This window comes from Canis lupus, chromosome 9 (assembly GCF_003254725.2).
Source record: "Canis lupus dingo isolate Sandy chromosome 9, ASM325472v2, whole genome shotgun sequence".
NCBI lineage: Eukaryota > Metazoa > Chordata > Mammalia > Carnivora > Canidae > Canis > Canis lupus.
The window spans coordinates 31,235,656-31,261,825 of record NC_064251.1 but is presented as its reverse complement, the minus strand read 5'-3'; the positions used below and the strand labels follow the sequence as shown (position 1 = coordinate 31,261,825).

Here is a 26,170-nt window from a genome sequence, read left to right as displayed (position 1 = left end):
GTACTATAAACCAACCTACACATTCCAAAGATTATTTTTAGCTAATAAGCTCACAGAGATTACATTTCATTACAATTTGAGTAAAATCTTAGTACACAAGTTTCTCCCAAAGGCTCAGACTCAAATGGCCTTTATAAAATGTAAATCCTAAGTACAGAAAGTGACAATTACACTGAAATTCTATAGGATGGGAAATGTAAGTTATAGAAGTTGAAGTCTACCTCAACAGTCACTGATTTTGAGCTCCTTTCTGGTGTTGAACATCAATTTCTTCATAAACCGCTCTGAAACAAATCATGGCAAGATATATATATATATATATCAGTTTTAAAGTATACTATTTAGCTTTTAACTGCTAATACCTTAACAAAGAATCTGGTGCCATTTTGGGTATTCAGGCTATATCAGTGAATAAAAACAGATCTCTGTCCTTGAAGCTTACAGTATAGTTTTCTTAGAGCCTAATGTTGTAATTCCCATGCATCTTTCTTATAAATATGTATCTCATAGAACCAATTCATTCTACTGTGACTTCATGAAAAATGTGGCTCAAATTTGGATAGTTTGCTTTCTACTTTACAAAAAACAGAAATTGTTCAGTTTTTCTAGGTTTCAAAACATTTAAAAATATTAACACTGTACCTTATTTGACCTAGGTTATTACAGTCTAAACTTCTGAGCCTCCTTTGGCTAATAACTGTCATCTTTGTACCTCATTTATAGTAATTTTTTTATGGCATCATTCAGGTCTTCATATATGTTTTACATAGGCCTGTAGCTAAGAAAACTTCTATATGTACAAATGCATCATTCATACAGTATAGCAAAAACATGGCTAGAGGAAAAAAAAATCTAGAAGAAAATCATAGCGCTATGAAGCCATGGTCCCCAATGTAATGAGGCCCCAGGATGGTCCAGAAATTTTAATGTGTTTCCACAAAACTATTTCAACTTCCTTCACTTCTCAAATCTCTGGTCCTCCTCCTCTCACCACTCTTGGTCAGAAACCTCACTTCTAAATAAGTTAAATGCTTTAATTTATTAAATGGAAACTTCATCTCCCTATCACGAAATCTTCAAATCTGCCTTCATCTGTACCCCATCTGCTTCTGTGATCCTATCTATCCCTGGCTTTTCACACGTTACCCACTTAGTCCTCTTCCTTTTTGAACCTCTGGCCTCCCTGTCTATTAGATCCTACCCATCAGCATTCACAAATGCTCCACGGCATCTTCTCTTTTCTAAAACAAGGCAGTCCTTAATCCCCTGTCTACTTGGAGTGAAACTCAGTAACCTCTAGCTACCAAGCTACCTCGCACCATCCCTTCATGTGGAAGTTTCTACAATCATCATCCCTACTTCCTCTCCCCTTTAACACACTAAAATCTGGCTTCTGTCTCCATCAATCTAGCAAAACAGCTTTTACACCAAGGATTTCCTGTTTCTTAATTCATTAACTAGATTGCAGTCAGTTGTCCTGTCTTCTCAGCCATGGTTCATCATAGTTGTGCACTCCCCTCTAGTTTCCAAGCTGCAATTTCACATCTAAAAGGGTTCCCTGTTCTATTTGCTCTTGGCTTTGACTTCTCCATTTCCTTGAATGTGCCCAAACTCTCTCTACTTAGCATCTTTGTACCTATTGTTATCTATAGCATGGATTCCGACTTGTCACCTCACTAATAATTGCACGTCTCAGCCTTAATGTCACTTCCTTAAGCTTTCTCTAGCCCTCATTTAAATTAGCTTCATGGCACCATGTTCTTTCATACCATTAACATAAACTGTAAATACATATTTGCCTGATTTCCTTTTTTTAAAAGTAGGCTTGGAGCTCAACATGGAGCTTGAACTAATGACCCTGACATTAAGACCTGAATGGAGATCAAGAGTCAGACACTTAACTGACTGAGCCACCCAGGTGCCCCACGATTTCTTTTCCACACTAGATTTAACCTCCATGAGGATGGGGAGAATGTCTCTTGCTCAACATTATAAATTAGGCACCAGTCACTGTCCCTGGCACACAGTTTTCAAGTATTTGCCAAATGAATCGTGTATATAGATGTATACAACTTCATAAATACCGTACTTGTCCTGCTAGAACAGAAATTCTTAACCTAGGGTTCATGGACAACTAGTGATGTGAAAATTCCAGAGCTTTTTCTATAAAATGTGGTTTTCCTTAGGGAGAAGTTCCCCGTATTTCAGATGACTTTCAGAGAAGGAAAACAATGTAAGAAAAGTAAGAAAATTCTCTACAATGGTAGAGAATTCCAAAGATCTACCTCTAGCTTCTCTACTCTCTCTCTCACATTTAGTATCTGTTGCACTGTCGTATCTACTTACAACAATTTCCTATTTAACTGGAATATAATAAAATCTGCCTCTTTGGATGCTATTTGATTTCTAATTCCTTAGCCCACTAATACATTCAGTGATTCTTTATCAAGCAGGATGACCTACAGAAATTCTGCAATCTTACATTAGAAAAAATTTAATGAACTCCTAAGTCTGTTAAAATTTATAAATTATTCCAAAATGGGTCACTATATTTAAAACCAGGGGTTAAAACCTCAAATGCTTAACACATGCCAGGCAGATCAAATAAATGGAGCTAGAGGGCCAGTTGGGGCTTGGTGAGCTGCAGAGCATACCTTGTCTTAATGAGGCAGCTACTACTCAGTCCTAAACAATTGCTAGCATATAAAAATGCAGGCCTGGCATTGCCACAGTATCAAAAGAATCCAGAAGTTTAGAATTTTTTTTAAATAATACCCCAGTTTTTAATTTTTGGCAATTAATTTTTAAATGCACAGTTTAAACCCCACATAGGTCAAACAAAACACAGCTGTAAGCAAGAGACTGCCTAAAGGCTGCCAGTTTCTAAACAATGGTTTTTATAAACTTGTTTTAATCCTTTTTAACAATTTTGAGGGTAATCGTCAAACTATATTAAAGCTAAAAGCTAATGAGCCTATTGTTGCATAAATATTTATATACACTGACCAATATGAAATCATAAAATAGTGCTCTAAAGATTTCAAGTTAAAAAGGACACGTTTACACTAATGCTTTATTACTCTTTTTTAAGCATGTTGTTGACATATGTAGTGACTAATTTTTTTTGTGATTAGTAGTTCAAGAACAGAATAATTCCTCAATGTGGTATTACTTTTATCAGCAGTCTGAATAGAGTGTCCTTCTCAAGCTGGAGAGAACCTGACTTTCTTCTCCCAAGGCATCTACAAGGAACCCGTTAATGTACATGATGGTTCCGGTTATTTCTTAATGTGCAGCCCCAGCATTTTTATTTTTTAGTCATAAGGCTGAGCACGATAAGACCATTAAGAGCAACGGCCTCCATAAAGCCTCATAAGTCATTTTTAATAAGGTCATCAATTTCTGCCTAGACCTAAACAAAATGAAATGCATAACCAAGCCCTGTTAGCTCTGGTACCAAAGGGAACCAAGACGAAAAATAAATTAATCATTTTGTAAATGACTTACTCTGTAGTGACAGCAGGAGCTAAGGGATCAAACTCCATTACCTCGTAGTAATTGGGTGGCTGGAGATCATTCTTTGTCATTGCTTTAGGCCAAACAAAACAAAAAAAAAACAACAAAAAACAAAAAACAACATACCACACCAACCAGTGAATACACATTGTGTTTTTCAAGAACACATGCACAATTAATATTCTCTTTATGATTTAGACTTCAAACATAAGATGCTAAGAAACTTTGACAACCAGAAATAAATACAATGGATAATCTTTTTTTTTTTTTTTTTTTACAATAGATATTCTAATACTACTCCCACATGCAACAAATCTATATAGAACAAAAGAACTTCCAAACTTCAGCTAAAGGTTCATTTACCTCACCATTCCAAATACAACATTCAGCACAACACAAGCATTTTTATTATTCAATGTTGGTCATAATGGTATCTGCCATGAATTTACAGAGCTTAAAACGGCACATGAAGTCCTCATTTTTCCTTTCTGTATACCTATTTTTAATCAGCAGTAAATCTCTGTCAGACTCCTATATTCCCACAAGTTTCCTTATTCAATGCAAATAACAGATCTCAAGTACCTGGATGATTGCTGGGTAAGGAAGGCAGTCTCTGGCTTGATGGTGTTGCCGAAATGTTCTGCAGACTAACTGGTTGTAGCAATACTGAATTTGAATATTCTGAAAGCTGAAGAAAGCATAGCGTAATGTTCAAATAAAAATTCTACATTAAGCTTTTCTTTTGTTAATATTTAGATTCCCAGGCTTCTTGAATAGTAACACTATTCAAGAACCATATACTCCCAACTGGACAAGAATTAGAAATTATGAACTATTACTTTTTTTAGGTAATAACCATTTTCTCTCTGGTTCCATGCCCACTGCACCTCATTTCCCATATAAGGTGGGAAATTAACATGTTGCTTTAGAAAAGAAAAAAGCAGACATGTATGGCTCAGTCTAGATTCTGTTGTTTCACATGGACTAAAAAATCTCAGCCTCAAACAGGAAAATCTTAACCCTACAGAAAGGCATAAGAGGACAGTATCAAATCAGGACTGATAAAGATTAAAATCAGAAATCTCTCTTCTTATAAACTTCCTCATTCATTTCACAACTATGTTTGGGGACCTACTAGATGCCAGGCACAGTAAACAAAACAGGCTGAATCCTTGTTCCCTTGGAGCAATCAACAAATGTAAATAGATGTCAGATAACAAGTACTCAAAATGAAACAAAATAAAGCAACAGGGTAAGAGAAGAAAGGCCAGGTAGATGGGGTGGGCTACTGCTCTGATAATAGTGGTCAGGGAATGCCTGACTGTTGGGAACATTTGAGCAGAGCCCTGGCCAAAGTGGGTGCTATGAGTACCTGAGGGACACAAGGTCATCACTGAAGCAAAGGCGACCAGTGTGTGGTTGGAGCAGAGTGAATCAAGGAAGAGAGGTTAAGGTTGGAGAGATAATGGCAGTGGTGAGATCAGCATTTCAGGTTTTTACAGAGTAAAACATAAGAAGAAAATCAGGTGGATTTGAACAGTTAAGTAATGTAGGACTTTACTTTTTTTCTCCCCAAGATTGCTGTGGTTTGGGAACAGATTATATGATGGGGATGAGGGTGGAAATGGAGGTGAAGGCGGAAGCAGGGTAACCCTTAGGAGGCCACTGCAATATCCATCTGATGGCTTGGACTGGCATGCAGAAGTGGAGGCAGTGAGAAGTGGCTAGATGATAGGTATACTGTGAAGGGCAAAGGTGAAAAGGTAGAGGTCAAGCACTGTTTTGCAAGGTTTTGACTTAACTGAAATAATAGAGGGATCCTTTACTGAAGTGGGGAAGACGGCAGGAAGAGCAAGTGGAGAGCCAGGACTGGGAAGAAAGCAGAAAGAGATTACGCTGAGGGTGGATTTGTGAGTTCTGAGTTTAGGGGAGGGGTATGGGCTGGAGATGCCAATTTTAAATTGTCAGAATCTGAATAGCATTTTAAGATATGAGACCAAAAGACTGGAAGAATGAATGCAGAAAGAGAAGTTGGAAGCCTTGGGACACCTGGGTGGCTCAGTGGTTGAGTGTCTGCCTTTGGCTCAGGGCGTGATACCAGGTTCTGGGTTTCGAGTCAGGCTCCATGCGAGTAGCCTGCTTCTCCCTCTGCCTATGTCTCTGCCTCTCTCTCTCTCTGTGTCTCTCATGAATAAATAAATACAATCTTAAAAAAAAAAAAAGTTGGAAGCTTAAACTGTGGGGTCTGCAATACTAAAAGGCAAGCAGAGGAGTGGAGGCCACCAAAGGAGATGGAGAAGTGGAATTCAGACAAGAGAAGAAAAGTGAGTGGTGTCTGAAAGCCACATGTACGCAAAAGGAGGAAGTGAATGACTCTATCACCTGCTGCTGATAGGTAAGATGAGGACTGAAAACTGCAGAACTAGATCTGGTAATAATGAGGTCACTGGAGACCTCAGAGGGGTGGGAATGAGAGCCTCCTGAAGTCCACTAAAGGAATTTTGATCCTTTAACAAAAGTTAAGATTCAATTTGTCTATTTTGAAAGACTAAAAGGAAGATAAAGAGAGATCCTAACAAGGACTGAATCACACGTTACAGAACATATAACAAAACAATGAACAGGAGATTTAACAACCAGGAATTTCCTCTCAGCTATGATAATCCACTGACTAGGCGTGCTGCCCAGGAAGGGCTGCTCTACTTACATTTTCATGTGGAGGACTTGTGATGTTTTGGCTGGTCCTTTGGGCAAACCTAGGAAAGTAGGATAAGACAGCATGATTACCCTACAGTGAGAATACAAATGCAAAAAGATGACTTCCTACACACAAAACCTAAAGCGTACCTTCAGGCTGCAATGATAAATTAATTTTATATAACAATAGCCTTCTGGTGTCCATGCCCACCAGCTTTTGGTGCCCAAATACCAAAGAGAATAAAGACAAAGCACTATCCCCGGCACTGGTAGCCCTGAGATCCTGAAGTATACATAATAAACCAGTGAGAACAAGCCTTCGGTTCTTCCATCAGAGTGGCTACCACACCATCATATCCTGAAGGAGGAGAAGCAATCCAGAATAGAGGTTAGGAAGGGTCCTGGTTCTTCAGGAGATAGAACACACACCCTTTGCCCTATCTCTCCCACTGAAGGCAATTATAAAACCTGGATAGGATGCATGAGACAAATATTTGAGGGCTAAAGAATGAATAGTTACTGGATGACTGGGAAATAAGACTGTAATGTGAGTATCACCAAATCATTGGTGAACTTACCTTTTCTCCCCCCTCCCTCTTGTATTCCCAAACCTGAATGCAATGCAGCCTAAAACCCAAGAGTAGGCAGTGAGGACGATTCCAGGAGAAGCCCTTTTGTTCTCCTCACTCAAGAAGCAGGAAAGAGAAGTCCTAATGCTCAGAGGTAGAGTGGAAATACCTTATCCCCCCCCCCCACCTTTTTTTTTTTTTTTAGTTTCTCTTCTCTCAACCTCTAAACCTGAGGCAATCCCAAAGTGGCTGCAATGAGAGTAGAAGCAACAGGAACCTGTAGAGGTTTGTTCATCTGAGGGGACCCTTCCTCTCCAACAAGGTAACTGTGATTACTAAGGACAGGGCAAACTCTTATTGTTTTTGTTTTGTCCTTTCTGTCCTGCCATTTGGTCCCAGACACAAGCACAGTCAAGGAAATGCATGGCATATAGTAGGGTAACTGAATCTCTAGCTGTCTGACTCAAAAAGGTAAATCCTAGAAAAGGAAAGCACCAGAGAAATCACAAAGCAGGAGAAATTTGGAAAAAATCAAAGTTGTTTATAAAATACTGGGCTTACTTCTTGACCTGTGCCTCTGTGGATTTGATCCTAGTGGGGATGCAGAAGATGTTGAAAACTGAACACATAGTCATCCAGATCTCAGGGTGGCATACACAAGACAGATCTGAATAGCACCACAGAGGCTTTGAAAATATAACTATGCTGGAACCAGTGACCTCTATATTACCAAATCTAGCACAGAATGCGGCAGGTTGAAGATGTGGCATGAACATAAGGAGGCTGTTTGCCTTCCAAAGTCAAAATGGTACCATCCTCAACAGGATTTGAATAAAAGCAAGTGTACCATGACATTAAAAATGCTCAAGATACAATCCAAAATTATGAGGCAGGTGAAGAACTGGGAAAATTTCAACAGGCAAAAAAGAAAAGGCAATCAAGAAGATGCAGATGTTAAAATTATCTCAGATTTTAAAGCAGCTATTACACAAGTGCTTCAACAAACTGTGAACACTCATGAAAAAATGGAAAAATAGTTGCTTCAAAGAAAAATAAGATACAAAGAACAGTAATTTTAGAATACAAAAATACAATAACTGAAATTTTAAAAAATTTACAGAATGAGCTCCATAGCAAAATGGGGATGAAAGAGGAAATAGGCAGCAAACTTGAATTTTAAGTCAATAGAAATGAACCCATCTAAAAAGAAAAAGAGTGCTAAAGTAATGGAAGGAACTCTACGGATTTACAAGACAATGATACCAGGTCTAACATTTGTGTCATCAAAAGTCTCAGAGGGACAGTATAACATGTAGTTTCTAAGAAATATTTGAAAAACTATAAGGCTGAAAACCACAAATTTGGTGAAAGACATAAACCCACAGATTCAGGAAATGCAGTGCAGTGGGTTGAATGGTGCCCTCACCCACAAAAAGTAGTCCTTGTCCTAATTCCTGGAACATGTGCATGTGACTTTATTTGGAAAAAGTGTCTTTTCAGATGTAATTAAGTTAAGGATCCTAATATGATGATATCATCCTATTTTACTTGAATGGGCTTTAAATCCAATGACAAGTGATCTTAAAGAGAAAACCAGAGGGAGATTTGAAACACACAGAAGAGAGAAAACATGAAGTAGAGGCAGAAAGTCAGGTGTTGTGGGCCAAACCAAGGAAGCCAAAAAATGCCTAGTCATCAGAATCTGGAAGAGACAAAGAATGGCTTCTCCTGTAAAGCCCTGCAGGGAGTGTGGCTCTGCTGAATTTCAGATTTCTAGCCTCCAGGACTATGAGAAAATCAATTCCTGTGGTTTTAAACCACTCAGTTTATTGTGCGTTTTTTGATGGCAACCACAGGAAACAAATTCAGCAAATCCCAAACAGAATAAACCAAAAGAAATCCATGCCCAGACATGTCATAATCAAACTGTTCAAAATCAGGAAAAAAGAAATTCATGAAAGCATAGCATAGAGAAAACAACATGTTATCTATAGGAGAACAGTGGCACAAACGGATATAGACTTCCCTTTCTTAGGCCAGAAAGGGGGGGGGGGGGGGAAGCAACGTTTAAAAACAAAGAAAAAAATCATCAACCCAAAATTCTACAGCCATTGCAAACATCCCTCAGGAACAAAGATGAAATAAAGACATTCTCACATGAAGTAAAAGGAGATTTTTTTCAGTGCCAATAAACCTGATCTAAAAAAATTTCTGAGGAAATTCTTCAGAGAGAAGGGAAATCCTACAAAAAAGCAAAAGAAGATCAACAGAAATCACAAATACTGGGTAAATCCTCTTCTTGAGTTCTTTAAAATACATTTGAGGGTTGCACACAGAGATTATAACATCGTCTTGTTTTTTTTTCCTAATGTAGACACATAGAAATAACTACAATATAAAGGGAGAATCCCTAAATTTTCTACATTTTACTTTAAATGGTACAATAGTGGTTGTAAGTAGACTGAATTATGTACATTGCAATCCTTAGAGCAACCAGTCCTTTCCCCCCTCATAATATAAACTACATGGTTACAGTCACCCTTGCGGTAGATAAGATGGACCACTGAAAACATTCAAACAATCCAAGACTGAAGTAAGGAGGAAACTGAAAAAAAAGAAAACCAACAAAGAGAACAAATAAATTAAATAAATGATAACCTAAATCCAAACATAATGACATTAAATGGTCTAATTATACCAATTAAAGGCAGAAATTATGAGGAGACATAAAAATGCATGACCCAACTATATGCTATCTATAAAGACACTTTGAATATTTTTATATAGTTAAAAGTAAAAAGATGGAAAACAATATACCATGTAAACACTAATCAAAAGAAAGCTAGAACAGCTATATTCATATCAAAGTAGATCTCAGGGCAAAAAAAATCTCAGGGGATGAACAGGGAACTATACCTAATGCTTTTAAGGGTCAATTCACCAAGACAAAATAACACTGAGTGCACATGCGCTTAAATTTTATATAACTTTTTCTAGAAATAGGACACACTGTATAATTCTATTTAGATGCCATTCTTGAAAAGACAAACTGCAGTACCAGAGAATGGATTAGTGGTTGCTGGGTGTGTGTGTTTGGGGGGTGAGTGTGAGAGGGTATGACTATAAAGGAATACTACAAAGGAGTTTTTGGGGTGATGAACTATCCTGTACCCTGTGGTGGTGGTTACATGAATCTATACATATGTTAAAATTCATAGGACTGCACACCAAAGAAAAACAATTTTAAGTAGACTGAATTTTACTTTACAGAAATTTTTTAAATAAAATAAAACACAGGGGAAAAAAAGGCACTGAAATCAGACACACTTTATTTGAATCCTACTAGTTAGGCAACACCTTTGGGCAGGTTAATCTTCCTCTACCTTGGTTTCTTCACTTGTGAAGAAGTGAGAATGATGACATATCTACCTCCCAAGCCTACTGGGAGCACTAGTAAGGAATTAGTAAATATGTCTTATTCTTTTTGGCCTGTTGCCTGATAGTAAGTGGACTATAAATATGACTTATTACTCTTCATTCCATAATCATTGTTTTTAAAGATTCCTTTCTATTATGAATAATTCTATCACTCATTTGTTCTGTGATGGTGAATAAACACAGAGGAGTGGAAAATTCTCAAGATTCTAAGACATTTTTGATGGCTGATTTTACCTTTCCTATGTAATCTCTGGCATAGGATTTAACCCAGAATACATGCTAAGGCAACTTTAGTGCTTCAGTTCCTGATACTGTAAAAGCTGGTCTAACTATAGTTTCACTCAGGTATAAGCTCTTTTGAAAATCAGAAAACAGATTCAAAAGTCTCAGCCTAGAAAACAAAATACTGATATTACATGTTATCTTTTATTCCAGTGAGTCCCAAGAGTTGTAGTTACTTTTGATATCTGGATGTTGAGTGGACAACCATTATAGGGTTTCTAATATATGATCAGCAAAGTACTGCTTTATGATTCTCCTAGGATGCTTTCTAAAACTAAAGAGTCCTACTACTGAGTCAGAATTTCTGAGGGCCAGCAATTTTACTTTTTAATGATCCCCCAAGTGATTTTTATGCACACTCAAGTATGAGATTCTTGATGTTACAGATTAAAATAAGCAGCTCTTAGCTAGGATTTGATCTTTTTATAAGCTTTCTAGTGACATTTTTGTAATGGGATTTCACCTAGTCACCCCTTTCTCACTACCCAATACAGTTTGCAGCATAAAGGAAACAGAATCAGTTAGTTTAGATCACAGTATTTTACTAAGCAACTTTCTGGAAATTTGCCCACAGCACTGTACATTACTTGCATCACAGTCAAGGCCAGAGGTACCGACCCAACTAGTCATTCGTGACACAGCCACTGACACTATTCTTTCCCAACACATGATGCTTTCCTCATCATCTTCTTTCATTTCTATTTCTTCCCAGTTTGATTTTCCTTTCTCATTTCCCTCCCTCTGCCCCCTACCACCCCCTAAACACCAAAAGTAGAAAAGTAATATAGTGATTGGATACATTGGGTAAAAAAAAACACTGGCAACTCTAAAAATAAATCTAAATCCACTGATGTAAAACATATGTATTTTTATCAAGATATGCAAGATAGTCCAGTGAGAAAATAAAGCAAAGTTCAGAAGAGTATGTACAGTATGCTGCATTTAATAAAGGAGAAAAAAACATATTCATTATTTACCTAAAGACACTTTGGAAGGTCAAATAAGAAAATGACTACCAGGATAGGAGCAGGATATGACATCAGGGGAGAGGGAACAGGAAGCATGGAGTAGGGTTAGATCAAGTCCTATCCTTGTATATCTTTTTATATCCTTTTGATACCTGAATCAAGGAAATGCATCATCTATTACCTAAAATATATACATTTAAAAAGGGAAGAAAACAGCCTCTTATGTACAGAAAATCCAACCTCTGGTTTTTTTTTTTTGTTTGTTTGTTTTTCTGTATCTACTCTATCCTGCTTCTTCTTGACCTTAAGGGAATCGTGCCTTTTTTAGTTTCCTCTGCAAACTTTTGTTCCTTTACACAAAGAGGCAAATGTTTATATTATTTCCTACCTCCTCGTGCAAACGTCAGATAGTATCCACACATGACTTTGCACATATTTTCACTTCATAATATCCTGGTGACTGTCCCTCAAAGAGAGTCTACTTTTGTGCCCTAGCTGTATGGTAATACATTGGGTAGATATTTAGGCCACAACTGATGCATGTTTGAGTCATTTCCAGTTACTAGCTGTGCCCAAATGTTGTCAAGAATAATCTTGTAAACATCTCATCTTGCAGAAACGAGTATGAATTCCTAGAAATGAGATGGTGAGTTCAAAAGTAAATGCATTTATAATTGTGATTGATATTGCCACTTGCCCCTCATAAGAACTGCATAATTTTGTGATAGGATCTGTCTTTCCATAGCCAATAAAGCATGTTAACAAAGATTCAGACTCTTACCAATCTGCAAGGTTAAAAACAGAAAGTCTTTGTAGTTTAATTTATATTGCTGTAAGTATTAATAAGGTTGAGCATCATTGCATCTGTTTGTGGGCCATTTGTAAATCTCTTTTTAGTGAACTATCAGTTCATTTGACCTGGTAACTTCATAGCTGTATAAACTAATCTTAGCCTTTTCTCCTGTAAAATGGGAATAATGATGACAGCATAGGTCCAAGAGCTTCTGCAAGATTAAATGGAATAAACAAACATAGCTTAGCAAAGTGGCTGGTACATGGCAAGTGCCCCATAACTGGTGTGGCCATTATTTGTTTTAACTCCCTTGTCATTTGAATTTCCCTTATTCTTCCCCCATCTCCTGTTACCACTGAAAAATAACAGAAACAGTTTATGGAAGGCTTATCACCTACTGAGTACTGTATTAAGAGGTACATACAGCACCTCAAAGCATCTTTGCAAGAATCCTAGAAAGTATTCTCAGAAGAAAAATGAAGGCTCACATTCATGAAGTTTCTCATCCAAGGTCATGCAGCTGGTTGAACGCAGAGCTGAGATTCTAACTTGGGACTGCCCGACTCTTAAGTCTCTACTTTTCCTCTTCTGTTATGCTTTCTTATATATGAGGAATCAGAATGAGATGGTATTATCTTTGGAGTATTACTGGACATACTTACAGGGGTGTTTCTGTATTTTCCAAGGCTAGCAAATCCACCTGTGGATGAAGACTAGGTTTCAAGTTGTTTGTTCTAACAGGACCTGGAGAGCTGAAATCTAGAACACAAAACGGACTTGTTTGGCTTTAAAACATTGTCATTCAGTTGTTCTGTTTGATTTTCCACAATAAAAACAAAAACAAAACATATTTCTGCCACCATAAAATCATTCACTCTAACAGAAATTAAAGGACAGTTAATGGTAACTGGAAAGAGAAATGCTGCCACAAAGAGAGGATACTGTGAAGTTAATAAATGTTATTATATTGGGTTTTCTAAAATCCCAAACTGAGCTAGAATGGAAGGGATTTTGTGTCTTGTTGAGTACAAAAGTAAAAAACTAGGGCTTAAATGGAGCTCTACCCTCTCCTCCCCAAGATCTCAACCTCCTATAATCCTACGTGAGACACTCCAAAGTAGGAAAGTCTCAAAGTTTGGGTAGCTAAAAGGTTGAAAAGGGGATTTTGAAGACTTCTACCTCAAAAGCCTGTGTTTTTTTCCTCTGCACATTTCACCACCATATAGCTCAGTCCTCCTAATTCCTGACTTTCTCTATTGCATCAAATACTCCCTTACTTAATGCTGTAGCATAGCAGAGAAATCCAAAGGTCATATAGTGTGTGACTCAGAGTAGTTTTAAGTTTGGTCATGAAGTTGAACTATCTCTATAAAAGCAGGCCAGGTGAATTCAACGAATTCCAGGGACTTAATCCTCCCCACCCCTGCCAATACATCCCGTTACTGAGTTTGACCCAACCATTTGCCAAGAAATAGCTATATCTCTTAATACAGTTCTCTGATATTTAAACTGACTTCAATCCTTCTCAGGTTGCATTTAATCATGAAACCAAGCAGAACTGTTCCACATCAAGCTCTTCTGCTGGTCTGAAAAGGCTCATGTGCTTATTTACTTAAGTCTGAAAGCTGAGCATTCATGGTGGTGAGTTCTCCCAGACTAGCCCTGGGCATTGGTGGACTGGGCCTTAGGTCTAAAAGATCACAGGATGGGGCAGAAGGTTCACTGGAAGTCTGAAAACAAAGCAAACAAAAACACAATTCAGAAAAAATGTGTTAGGTAATTTATCATCGCTTTCTCCCTAGAGACTTTTTTTTTTTTTTAAAGGAAAATCCTATTTGGATGTATCTCAAAGGAGAACGCTTTATTCAATAGGCAACACTCATACGAATCCCATCTCACCATCTACACGAGTAGCTGATTAGACAATCTTCTTATGACCTCTTATTAGTAATTTAATAACATCAAGGTTACGGCAAATACTCTACACCACCAAAACCACCCCAAATTATTAACAAAATCTCCTGTTTTAAGACTTTAGGGTAAGCATTATTCCCTACTGTACAATTTGTAAAATGTTCAATTGTTTTTTTTTTAAAGCATTTCTCTTCACTTACATTGGCATCTTCCCTCTGGTTCCTATTTTGCTCCAAAATTCTTTGTTGGTTCCGAGTGAATCTGTTTTGAGAGTTAGCAAAATATAAGTATTTAAAAGAAAACAGATATGAGGGGCATATGGGTGGCTCAGTTGGTTAAGGCTCTGCTTTTGGCTCAGGTCATGATCCCAGGGTCCTGGGATTGAGTTCCACATTGGGCTTCCTGCTCAGTGGGGAGTCTGCTTCTCTCTCTTCCTCTGCCCCTCCCTCTCTGCTCATGCTCTCTCTCAAATAAATAAATATTAGAAAATAAGAAAACAGATATGAAAATGCCACGATCCTTAATAAATTATTTACATTCTAATATCCAGGAACAAAGACAAAGACAATCAGCCTTGTCCCCATCAACTCCCAATAAAGTACTTTAATAACTTTTTTCAAAAAAAAATTTTTTTTTCCCAGTTTATAGGGGTAGTAATGTCTTTAGAGGAAACTGAGAAAAGGAATACATAATAAGGGCAGCCCTGGTGGCTTAGTGGTTTAGCACCACCTTTAGCCCAGGGCATGATCCTGGAGACCCAGGATCGAGTCCCATGTTGGGCTCCCTGCATGGAGCCTGCTTCCCCCTCTGCCTGTGTCTCTGCCTCTCTCTCTCTCTGTGTCTCTCATGAATAAATAAAATATTTTTTAAAAAAGGAATACATAATAAAAACTAGTAATGGGGTGCCTGGGTGACTCAGTTGGTTGAGCGTCTGACTCTTGATTTCAGCTTGGGTCATGATTTCAGGGTCATGAGATCAAGCCCCACATCAGGCTCCAAGTTGGATGCAGAGTCTGCTTGAAGTTCTCTCTCTCTCTCTCTCCTCCGCCCTTCCCCCCACTCATGCACTTGCTCTCTCAAATAAATGAAATCTTAAAAAAAAAAAAAAAAAAACCCGCAAACTAGTAGCAGTTCCATCATCTAGAAATGGTCCCTGTTAACATCATGATGTATTTCCTTTTGGTATCTTTTTCTGTAAATTAATCTATTTTTAAAATTGTTGCAATTATACTTCACACAGTTCTGTATCCTAATTCAAGTATGTTGTGAGCATTTTTCCAGTTACTCAGAAATGCAATTTTTAGTGGGTGCCTATTTTACCTTATAAACATAGCACACATTTAACAACTTTTTTTTTTTTTTCCAGATTTTACTTATCCATTTGAGAGAGCAAGCAAGTGTGAGGGTAGCGAGCTAGCAAGCATGAGGAAGGGGAGAGGCAAAGAGAGAAGAACAGACTCCCTGCTGAGTGTGGAGCCCAATGTGGGACTCGATCCCAAGACCCTGAGATCATGACCTGAGCCAAAGGTAGACACTTAACCAACTGAACCACCCAGGAGCCCCCACATTTAACTACTCTTAATCTCAAATATTTAAATTGTTTCCAACCCTGCCGTTATAAGTAATGTTCCATAAAAATTCAAATACATTTAACATATTTTCACTCTTTATCTTCATTTTTATAAGATAGCTGATATCTACTAAAAATACTGACCTTTTACAATTTAAGTTTTGCATTGCTTATACACTGGGAATAAAAGAGGAGCAGATAGATAAACAATAGGTCTGAGAGAATAATGAAGTTGAAGGCAGTAGTCCAAGGATAGAGTGTCAGCTTTATTATCACATAACTATAGGATCATGGATATAATTTATGATCCTCAGTTCTATATCTGCTAAAAGAGAATAGCAGCATTTGAAGCATTTCCTCAGAAAGTTATTCTCAGAGGCGACCCCTAGAAAGATAATACAGGTGGATGAATGTGGAAATGCTTTGCAAACTAGGAGTTGCTTTAGAAACATACAGTATTTTGACACATCGGCTCCATGAACCTCAACATTTAAAAAAGCTTAGACTAAATTAGAACATGCACTTAGGTTTAAGGATTTTTCCCTTTCCAAACACATGCTTTCTTCTACCTCCTTATGGCATTGGCTTTTTGTACATTAGTTATGTGCTAAGTATGGACAACCCTCACAGATCAAGCCTTGAGTAACAAACTTCTGTTTCCTTATTTGCACAACTCTTCCCTAGATGTAATGAGCAGAAACTCTGGGGGATGTTGGCATAGGGTAAATGCATTTTCTATGTGGATGGGTGTGAATCTTTGGGGAACAGACTGGGATGAACAGAATGAAGCTCCTTCCCTTCCAAGATATCTATATCCTAGTCATTAGATCAGTGAATAAGTTATGAGCTATGGTTTTTTATTTTCTTTTTTCAGGTTCCCAATTATAGATCTTTGGGTGCATTTATGTACAACTGTTTTATACAATTGTACAATTGGATGGCAAATGGAAGGTTGCCTTAACAGAGTATACAGCCCAGCAATATAACCATAAAGGTCCTTAAATGTGAAGAGGGAGACAGAAGAAGCAGCAAGAATGATCTAATATAAGAAAAACTAAACTGGATGATGTTGGCTTTGAAGATGGTAGAAAGGGATCATGAGCCACGGACAGTGGGCAGCCTCTAGAAGCTGCAAAAGTTAAGCAAATGGATTTTCCTCAAGAGCCTTTAAAAAGGAACATACCCAGGACCCTGGGTGGCTCAGCAGTTTAGTGCCTGCCTTTGCCTCAGGATATGATCCTGGAGTCCGGAATCCAGTCCCACATCACACTCCCTGCATGGAGCCTGCTTCTCTCTCTGCCTATGTCTCTGCCTCTCTTTCTTTCTCTGTGTCTCTCATGAATAAATAAAATCTTAAAAAAAAAAAAAGGACATACCCCTATTGACACCTCGATGTTAGCCCAGTGAGAGCCATTTCAGACTCTTACAGGTCTGTAGGATAGTAAGTTTATGCTGTTTTAAACCACTAAATTTGTGATAATTTGTTACAGCAGCTATAGGAAACTAATACACCAAGACTACCAGCTTTTCTAGACACAAAACATTTGTCTGAATCTTAAGTGTTTCTGTCCCACAAATGACTGCAGTTGTTTCTGGCACACATGGTTCAAAGCAGAATCAGAATGAGCCATTCATGGGATCCCTGGGTGGCGCAGCGGCTGGGCGCCTGCCTTTGGCCCAGGGCGCGATCCTGGAGACCCGGGATCGAATCCCACATCGGACTCCTGGTGCATGGAGCCTGCTTCTCCCTCTGCCTATGTCTCTGCCCCCTTCTCTCTCTCTCTCTCTCTCTCTCTCTCTCTCTCTCTGTGACTATCATAAAATAAATAAATAAATTAAAAAAAAAAATGAATGAGCCATTCACAGAAGTAACCCAATCTCCTGATATCTAGATCCAAAAAACACACATCCCCCTTCAGAAGAAGCTTTTAGGGCAGCCCGGGTTGCTCAGCAGTTTAGCGCCGCCTTCAGCCCAGGGCCTGATCCTGGAGACCCTGGATGGAGTCCCACGTCAGGCTCCCTACAGGGAGCCTGCTTCTCCCTCTGCCTGTGTCTCTGCCTCTCTGTGTCTCTCATGAATAAGTAAATAAAATCTTAAAAAAAAAAAAAAAAAAAAGCTTTTAGTCCGTGGTCATAATGGTTTGTAATAGAATTTCCCAAGACGAAAACCAGAAGGCCGCACTCTGCTGACAGCCATGTAGTTTTTCTGAGCTATTTTTCCACTTACTAAGATTTATGCCACAGAAAATAAGAGGCAAGAATTTGAGTTTGTTCAGTGCTCAGACAATACCAGTCGCTGAGCTCACTTGCTCAGTCAACACACGGTCATCTCTTCATATGAATAGTTGCAGTCTCTGATAGGCAGTATGTAAAAGATGGAGGTTTTATTTCACTGATTCTCTTGGTTCACTCATGATGAACAGAAAAAAACTCTAGTCAATAAGTTAAAAGGCTCAGCGTGATGTTAATGAGGAGGAGGAAGAAATTAAGAGACAGGAACAAACCTAAGTCTTACAATTGCTTACTTTAGCAATTTTCTTGGAAATCATCAAGATTTGAATTTTTTTTTTTTTTAAGTCCAGCCCTATTCTATTTCCCATAGGAACCACTAAGCAGGGTCCACACATGGGAAAACTGCCTCACCTAAATTATCAACACCACTCCTACTGAGAAATGAGGACCTAGAAAAAGTATGGGGAGCTCAGATGCTCTAATATTACTATAACAGGAAGTCCCAGGATAGTTTTGGAAAGAGACCATGAGATTTGCCTGGAGCTATGGGTTTTTCTTTTTTCAGGTTCCTAATAATAGATCTCTGGGTGCATTTATGTACAACTTTTTTTTTTAAAAGCACTGAAATAAGTTGTTTGAGATAGGTGACATTAACTGTTAACTCAGATTCATTTGCTTTAACTTATTAGGAAAAGTTCAAACTTACAGGAAAGTAAAGAGAACAGCATAATGAACATCCCATTCATCAGCTAAATTTAGTAATGGTGCATTTTTTTGCCATATTTATGTATTTTTTGCTAAAATATTTAAAATTATAGACTTTATGATATTTCACCCTTAGATATTTTAGAAGGGATTCTCCAAAAATAAAGACATTTTGGGCACCTGTGTGGCTCAGTCAGTTAAGTGACTGCCTTTGGCTCAGGTCATGATTCCGGGGTCCTAGGATTGAGCCCCACATCGGGCTCCCTAATCAGTGAGGAGTCTGCTTCTCCCTCTCCCTCTTCCCTGGCTTGTGCACTCACTCACTCTCTCAAATGAATCAGCAGAATCTTAAAAAACAATAACATTATCAAAAGGACTTAAAACATAGGGTTACGTAAATACTTGTGAATAAAATTGAGAGAAACAAAAGTGTATGTCCTTTACATGATCATAGCTACAAAAAATGTTGGAAAAACACTAAAATGTTAGTGACAAATGATAAATATTTAAAATCTTGCCTTCTTACTTTTCTGAATAGAAATTTAAAAAGAAATATTCATATACAAAATGTCCTCACTACTGCTCTCGTTTTGTATAGACTACTTTCGTCATATAAAATATCCTCCTCTCCCCTCTGTACCGTTTTATGTCCTTGTCCATCTCAAACTTAGGACAAACCTCACTTTTACTAAGATGCTTTGTTTATACTGTTCATCTATTTGAGTCTCCACTGAGTTGTGCAGACATGATCAAGTGAATAAGATCCAGGCCCTGCTATGGTCAGATGTTTACACTGCCTGAGAATGCCCAAGAATGCTACTGGCACTGCTCAAATGTGCTCTCATTTGTGCAAGCCATATCACAAGCTCCCAGAAGGCCAGGACCACATTCCCGATCTTGGAAGGAAGGCAGGCTTGTCTTCAAGCTGTTCCTGATCCTAACTGAATGTTTACCCAGTAGGCACTCTCATAAGAATGCCAAGCCACGGGGGAGGGGGGAACCAGACTTGGAGGAGGTTGAGGAGGGTACACATCAGCTCACCTCTCACATCCAAGGAGGGCGTTATTCAAATCCTCATTCACTTGAATCAGCTCCATGGTTACGTCTTCATTCTCCACCACTATGAGCAGGTCCATGATCCTCTCCTGCATCTCTCGACTTGTCTTATAAAGTTTCTGTCAAAGAAAGGAGAAAAATTTCTTTTTCCATGCTAGAGAAGTTCTATAAAGAAACTGGCCAATCTGTAAATGCTGGTTGATCACTTCCATCATGAGTTACTTATGGGAGATTACCAAAGTATTTATGTACAGCTTATCCTTATCAGAAGGTAATGAGTTACACATGATTATATTTTCCTCTAAAAAACCAAAACAGTATTATAAGGATACAATGGTACACTGCACAGAACAAATGACTAGAAATTATAACTGGTATATGAGGTACTGCTCACAAGTTGCAGAATATAGAAATCACTTGTTTTCTAAATCTCGGGTTCCACATTTGATAAATGGAAGTTATACTAGTTGCCACATCTACCTCAAGGGATGACATAAAAAGCAAATGAGATATGTATAATGAGGAACTCTATGACTATAAAGCACCACATAAAACACAAAATGCTCACTGTCACTATTAGTGGTAGAAGAAAGTAGTAGTTAAAATACATTTATAGTGGCATAATTTTCCTATTACATTTTACTTAAATAAAGTTTACAACATCACATTCCAAGGTAAACGGAAACAAAATAAAAAAAAAAAAAAAGTCAGGGATGCTATCCTTGTTTGGACTACCTAGAGTCACTGCAGTAAGCCCGGACTGTACTCCTCAAACTAACTTTTCCTCATGAGCATCAGGAGTACCTACAGCCGACCCACTCATTCAGAATCTCCAGGGCTGAGGATCTGGGAATCTACTTTTTTTGTTTTTTCAAGTAAGCATCTGAGGTGTTTCTTATGTACATGGGCAATTTGAAAACTGCTGCCTTACACTTATATCCTTATAGGCAAGCCTGAGGAGCATAAAATTAATATTCATGTTTCTTTAAATTCACCTCAGCTAGAATTTGTAAATGTAATAATACATTAAGTACACTCTCAAAACGAGAGTGACAGAACTTCCTATATCATCATACTATTCCATTATCTGACTCGTTTCTCCTCAAGAAAGACAGACCCACTGAAAAACTTAGAGCTGGCTAAACCATTTAGAATCTCAAACCATCTATTACAAGAGCCCTGACAGGAAATCTCCAAATAAATTAATCAAACCATTAATAACTGGCATTTGGACTCAGAGGTAAAAGCCACTACCCTCTATAGAATTCTAACAAAAATATTTAGAAGATAAAAGGAAATAAAAAGGAAAAAAGCCATATGGACAGATAAAGGATAGATTCTGGGTTTTGTAACCACAATCTGCAGCCAGAAAAACTGTCCTATTTGCTAATGATGTGGCCACTATCAGCAGGGGTTGGTTAACTTTTTCTTAAAAGCTCAGAGAGTATTAAATATACTCTTGGACCATATGTTCTCTGTCAGAGAAAAAGAACTACCCAACTCTGCCATTATAACATGAGAGCAACCATGGATAACATGCAAATAAGTAGGTGCGGCCATATCCTAATAAAACAAAGACAGGTGGTAAGCTAAATTTGGCTTACATATGGCCTCCTGGAATACAAAGAGAACAGACTTTATTTTTTTAAATGATTTTATTTATTTATTCATGAGAGATACAGAGAGAGAGGCAGAGACATAGGCAGAGGGAGAAGCAGGCTCCCTGTGGGGAGCCCGATGCAGAACTCAATCCCAAAAATCTGGGATAATGCCCTGAGCCTAAGGCAAATGCTTAACCACTGAGCCACCCAGGCAACCCAAGAGAACAGATTTTAGACTCAGTAGACCAAAGGCCTCTCCCATATGCATTCCTGATATGGGATTTAGTTAAATTTTAGATTCAGTTTTGTTTTTTACATATCTAAAAAACAAGGATAATGACTATCTTGCAGGTTGTTATAAAAATAGGAAATGGTAAAGCTGAAACCCCATAGTGTCTGGCATACAGCAGGTAGTCAATAAATGTATAAACTGCATAAGGAAGTATCACTGGAAATTTAACAGCTAATATAATCATGTAATACACCTTTACTCAGGACCCAATATTATACTGAGGAAAGAACAAAGAACATGTTTAATATAATCCCCATGATGAATGAGAACTTTTCCATTAGTGAATGTAATGAAATTATTCTCCTTCTTATTCACTAGCAGCCTTGCTAGAGCAATGTCAAGATCAAGGAAATACAATGGCTGTTAGATGCCCATGACAAAAATGTAGAAATTAATTTGAAATGAAATTTGCAGCCAACATCAATAGCCCTCGGTCACAAGACGACCCTCCCTTTGCCCTCTCTAAAGACAGATGGAATGGAAACATGAAAGGAACACCATATTTCTCAGCAGGTTTGCAGAGCAGAATCTGTAAAACCTCTTCAAAAGCCAGCCCACTCTGATCTTTGCAATTGATGTTCGTCTCAGAGGAGGGCCACGCCACCTGGAAAGAGCCTAGATCAAGCACCATGAACCAAGAGGATGGGTCAGAAGTTCCCCACGGCAGGCACCTGCAGGGCTGTGGATGTGGGGAGCCAGAAGGAGACAGTCAAAACACAGAGTAACAGCTGCTGGTGCATATGTCCATCACAGAGCCCCTGGAACTGCCCCCTGAAATATCATATCAAAGCAAAGGTAGACTTCTCAGTTCAAGGGAATTTAACAATCAATTCAAAAGTCTTTGGAGCAAAACAAAAAGAGCTCATTAAGAGTCTCTTCTGACATCCAGATGGTTCCTAGTCCCCCACAGAGGACTCAAGAATTAAGGAAGGAGATTCTTTTGCACTTTCAACTCCAACCATAACCAGCCCACATTCAGCAACATAGTGCAACTTAATAAAAAGAAAAATCGGAGTGCCTGAACATCTCCTGTGAAAAAGTGAAAATGGGGGAAAAATGTGTTTCTTGCAAGCCGTCTTTGGAAATAATATCTGTAGGGTGATACTCCTATTATCAGCCCATAACATATTTCCTCCCTCTCAATCCTCCTCACTCAGACTACAGGAGCCCTTAGAAAATGTCTCTATCTGCAAAAAAATAAAATAAAATAAAAAACTACCCCTCACCCTAAAACCAAACAGTTCTGTGTCACCTGCTTGTAGTCCTTTTCCTTACACAAGAGGTCAGCTGAGTGAATAGCAAATTAATTTAGTAGAATCCTCCTTTTTCCTAACCAAATATTTTCAAGATTTCCCCAAAAGTCTTTGTCTTCAGTAACTCCTTAGCTCTTTTGCCCTAAATCATTAATTCCTCAACAAAGAGCATCGATCTATTCAATTCAGCAGGTACTTAGTGAACTCATTCAGTGTCAAAGCATGTACCATAAACATGCATAAACTGTATGGGTTTAGAAGCATATGACTTGGTTACTGCCTTCAGGTTGCTTCCAACCTGGCTAGAATAGTATAGGTGGCTATAGGTTAGCCACCCATACTAGAAAGTTGATTCTGGGCTCAAAATGAGAAGTTGGTAAATGGACAGAATATAGGTTTAGGAGAACAAGGCTCTCCCCCCAGCTCCATGACTTGCCACTGTGTGGGCAGATCATCCCCTTTCTGTAAAGGAAGGGAGATGATCTCAGAGACACTCAAAGTTCCTTCTACAAGTTTCTAAATGGTAAAGACAGTAAGAGTGTCCAATGAAGAATTTTTTTTTTTACAATTTTATTTATCTATTCATGAGAAACACAGGCAGAGACACAGGCAGAGATAGAAGCAGGCTCCCTGCAGGGAGCCTGATGCAGGACTTGATCCCAGGACCGCAGGATCATGACTTGAGCCAAAGGCAGATGCTCAACCACTGAGCCACCCAGGCATCCCCACTGAAGGACATTTTACTTTTTTTTTTTTTCCTCCCAACTGGTAACAAATTATCCTTATGAGATGAAATTTTAAATTCACCTAATTATAAACTTATCTACTAAGCAAGACCAAGGCTTTCTCCAGTTGTACTCTTAAATCAGAACTTGTTTTCTTCTACAGAAGACTAAAACATTCTCTTTTTTTCATTGCCCTACTAGGGCTAGGCAAAAACAAGAGGAGACTGAAATGAGAGGTACAGGGAAGTCAGATATTCAAGGTTAAGAGTAAAGTAGCTCTAAGCCAAGTGTAAAATGCTAAGAAAGCAAAGGCAAGACTCATGCTATATTTCATCTCTGTGACTGGAGCAGACACTTTTGATTCATCACAACACTGAGATGAAATGAAATCCAGTTTCCACCCCAATGAAGGTCAAAGGCCATGAGAATATGGCAGCAGGGGAAGGTGCCCACTATACAATAGTTTTACTGCCTGGAAGTCTAACAAAGAGCAGGAGCTTCAGGATATAACTGTGTAGACTGGCCTGGAAGAAGAGAAAAGGGAATTCAAATATACCAGATTTCAGATGGAAGAACACAGACAGGGAACAGGCTCAAAAAACAAAACAAAAAACAACTCTCCCAAAACAGAACAGTTGGTAGCAGGTAAATACCCACAGACAAAACAGGAAGAGATTCCAAATACAGAGGCCTGTTTTAACATTAACAAATTGCATAAGACTGTGACCACTGGTATACTGTATAAGAAAGGCCAATGAATTTTTTTTTTTTTTTTAAGAGTTTTCTTATGTGTTGAATGCCTTTTACCCTCCAAATTCACCATCCACACTCTCTGCTCTGGGGCATGGCCTGCAGGGAACATATCACCAGGTCCCTTGCCCTCTCACTTGTGATTGAGTTCACAAGCAGCATGCACTGGCAGGAAATGGAAGGAAGGAAAGAGAGGGAGATCTGGCTATATTTTTCCCCCTCTAATCCTTCCACCAAAAGCACCTCTACTCTCAAGGCTGCTTTTCTCCATCATTCTTTCTTTTGGGTTCTGGCAAAACTTCCCTCTTGCCTATTTATGCCTATGGATATGAGTTAGTAGCACAGGATAGTGAGCTAGCACCTGTGGTCTCCCTAAATCCTGCAATATCTTGCTGAATAAATAGTACCTTGATTAAACTCTCCTCTTATCCAAACTGAGTATGCCACATGTTTCACTAACATACCCTACAAAGGCATGAAATTACATACTTAGGATCATTAAAATAGCATGATACCAACAAAGGGCAGAATAAACAGATCAAACAAACAGAACAGCCTCCAGAAAGATGCCCTTGTATTAGAATATAAAATACAATGAAGGAGTGTTTAAAAGTAATGGAGTTAGTATGAATTGTTAGTAAATGCTATTTGGACAACTTGCTATCTAATTGAGAAAAAAGAAATGAAGACACTGTCTCTCACAGCAAGGCTAAGTATTTTATTTTTTTTTTTAAGATTTTGTTTGAGTATGAGAGAGTAAGCATGAGTGGAGGTGGGTGGGGATAGGGGCAAAGGGGAAGCAGACTCCTTGCTAAGCAGGGATCCCCAACGTGGGGGGCTCAATCCCAGGACTCTGGGATTGTGACCTGAGCCAAAGGCAGATGCTTAACCAAATGAGACACCCAGGTGCCCCAAAGTTTTTTATTTTAAACCACACAAAACTTAGGGGAAAAAACATTAATTTATCAAAGATATTTTTACTGAGTAAGTCCATTATGGCAGGCATTGCTCTAGAAGCCAGAACCTGAGCAATAGGGGAGATAATCTTTGTGGAGTTTCCATTCTATTAAGCAAAGGCAGCTGAATAAATATTCAAGACAAGCTTTGAAGCCTAGGTAGAAGATGAAATGGTGAAGGGGCAGGAGACAAAAGCCCAGAGTCTAAAGCCTGGAAAGTCAGGAAAGGCTTCTCAGAGGAGGTAAGACTAAGTTGAGAGTGAGGAAAAAAAGCTGGCTGTTAGGGAAACATGATGGTCAAGCATGAAATACTCCCCAGCAAGAACAAACCTGGTGTGTCCAAGGACCAGGAGGGTGGCCAGTGTACATGGACCAATAAGAAGAGCTGCATGTATTGTGGAAGGAGAAGGGGGCAGGAGCTGATCAGGGAGGGCTTTGTAGCCAGAATAAGGAGGTTGGGTTTGTTTTTTTTTTCCAAGTGTGATGGGAAGCCACTGGAGGGTTCCAAGGAAGGATGACATGAGGTAGTTTACCTTTTAAAAAGCTATATATAGATGTGGGACGTGACCTGAGCCAAAGGTAGACACTTAACCAACTGAGCCACCCAGGAACACCGGTTAATTCTTTACCATGTAAATTTTATCTCAATTTTTAGAAAAAGCATGCTGTACAGTTTTTGGTTTCCAGCAGTTTCCAGCTCAAGATCCTAAAAACTTTCCTGAAGACAAAATACCTAAAAAAAAAAAAAAAATGCTGGACACGATATAATACTATTTTAACATATATGCCTCAGCTTTCAAGAAAGAATGAGGGGGCGCCTGGGTGACTCAATCACATTCCAAGTCCATGGGTA

At 38.5% G+C, this 26,170-nt stretch overlaps 1 protein-coding gene and 1 long non-coding RNA gene across 7 annotated transcripts in view; one reads left to right on the top strand and one right to left on the bottom strand.

Annotated features, from left to right (window-relative positions):
* TOM1L1 (target of myb1 like 1 membrane trafficking protein) overlaps nt 1-26,170 on the bottom strand; it is a 48,905-nt gene that overhangs the window by 1,157 nt on the left and 21,578 nt on the right. For 4 of the 6 annotated variants that reach the window (XM_049114105.1, XM_049114104.1, XM_025439999.3 and 1 more), the window contains 8 exons: nt 19,726-19,859; nt 14,378-14,438; nt 13,876-13,993; nt 12,926-13,022; nt 6,224-6,272; nt 4,099-4,204; nt 3,508-3,589; nt 222-284 (listed from right to left, as the gene is read on the bottom strand). In XM_049114105.1, the coding sequence (XP_048970062.1) occupies nt 230-284; nt 3,508-3,589; nt 4,099-4,204; nt 6,224-6,272; nt 12,926-13,022; nt 13,876-13,993; nt 14,378-14,438; nt 19,726-19,859 (702 nt within the window). In that variant the 3' untranslated portion in view covers nt 222-229. Of the gene's footprint in view, nt 1-221; nt 285-3,507; nt 3,590-4,098; nt 4,205-6,223; nt 6,273-12,925; nt 13,023-13,777; nt 13,994-14,377; nt 14,439-19,725; nt 19,860-26,170 lie in introns of those variants that run through there. The other 2 variants (XM_025439998.3, XR_007412942.1) reach the window with 2 other exon arrangements.
* LOC125755737 (uncharacterized) lies at nt 15,366-17,595 on the top strand. Its single transcript, XR_007412943.1, has 2 exons — nt 15,366-15,704; nt 16,622-17,595. It is a non-coding gene; the product is annotated as an uncharacterized LOC125755737 (long non-coding RNA).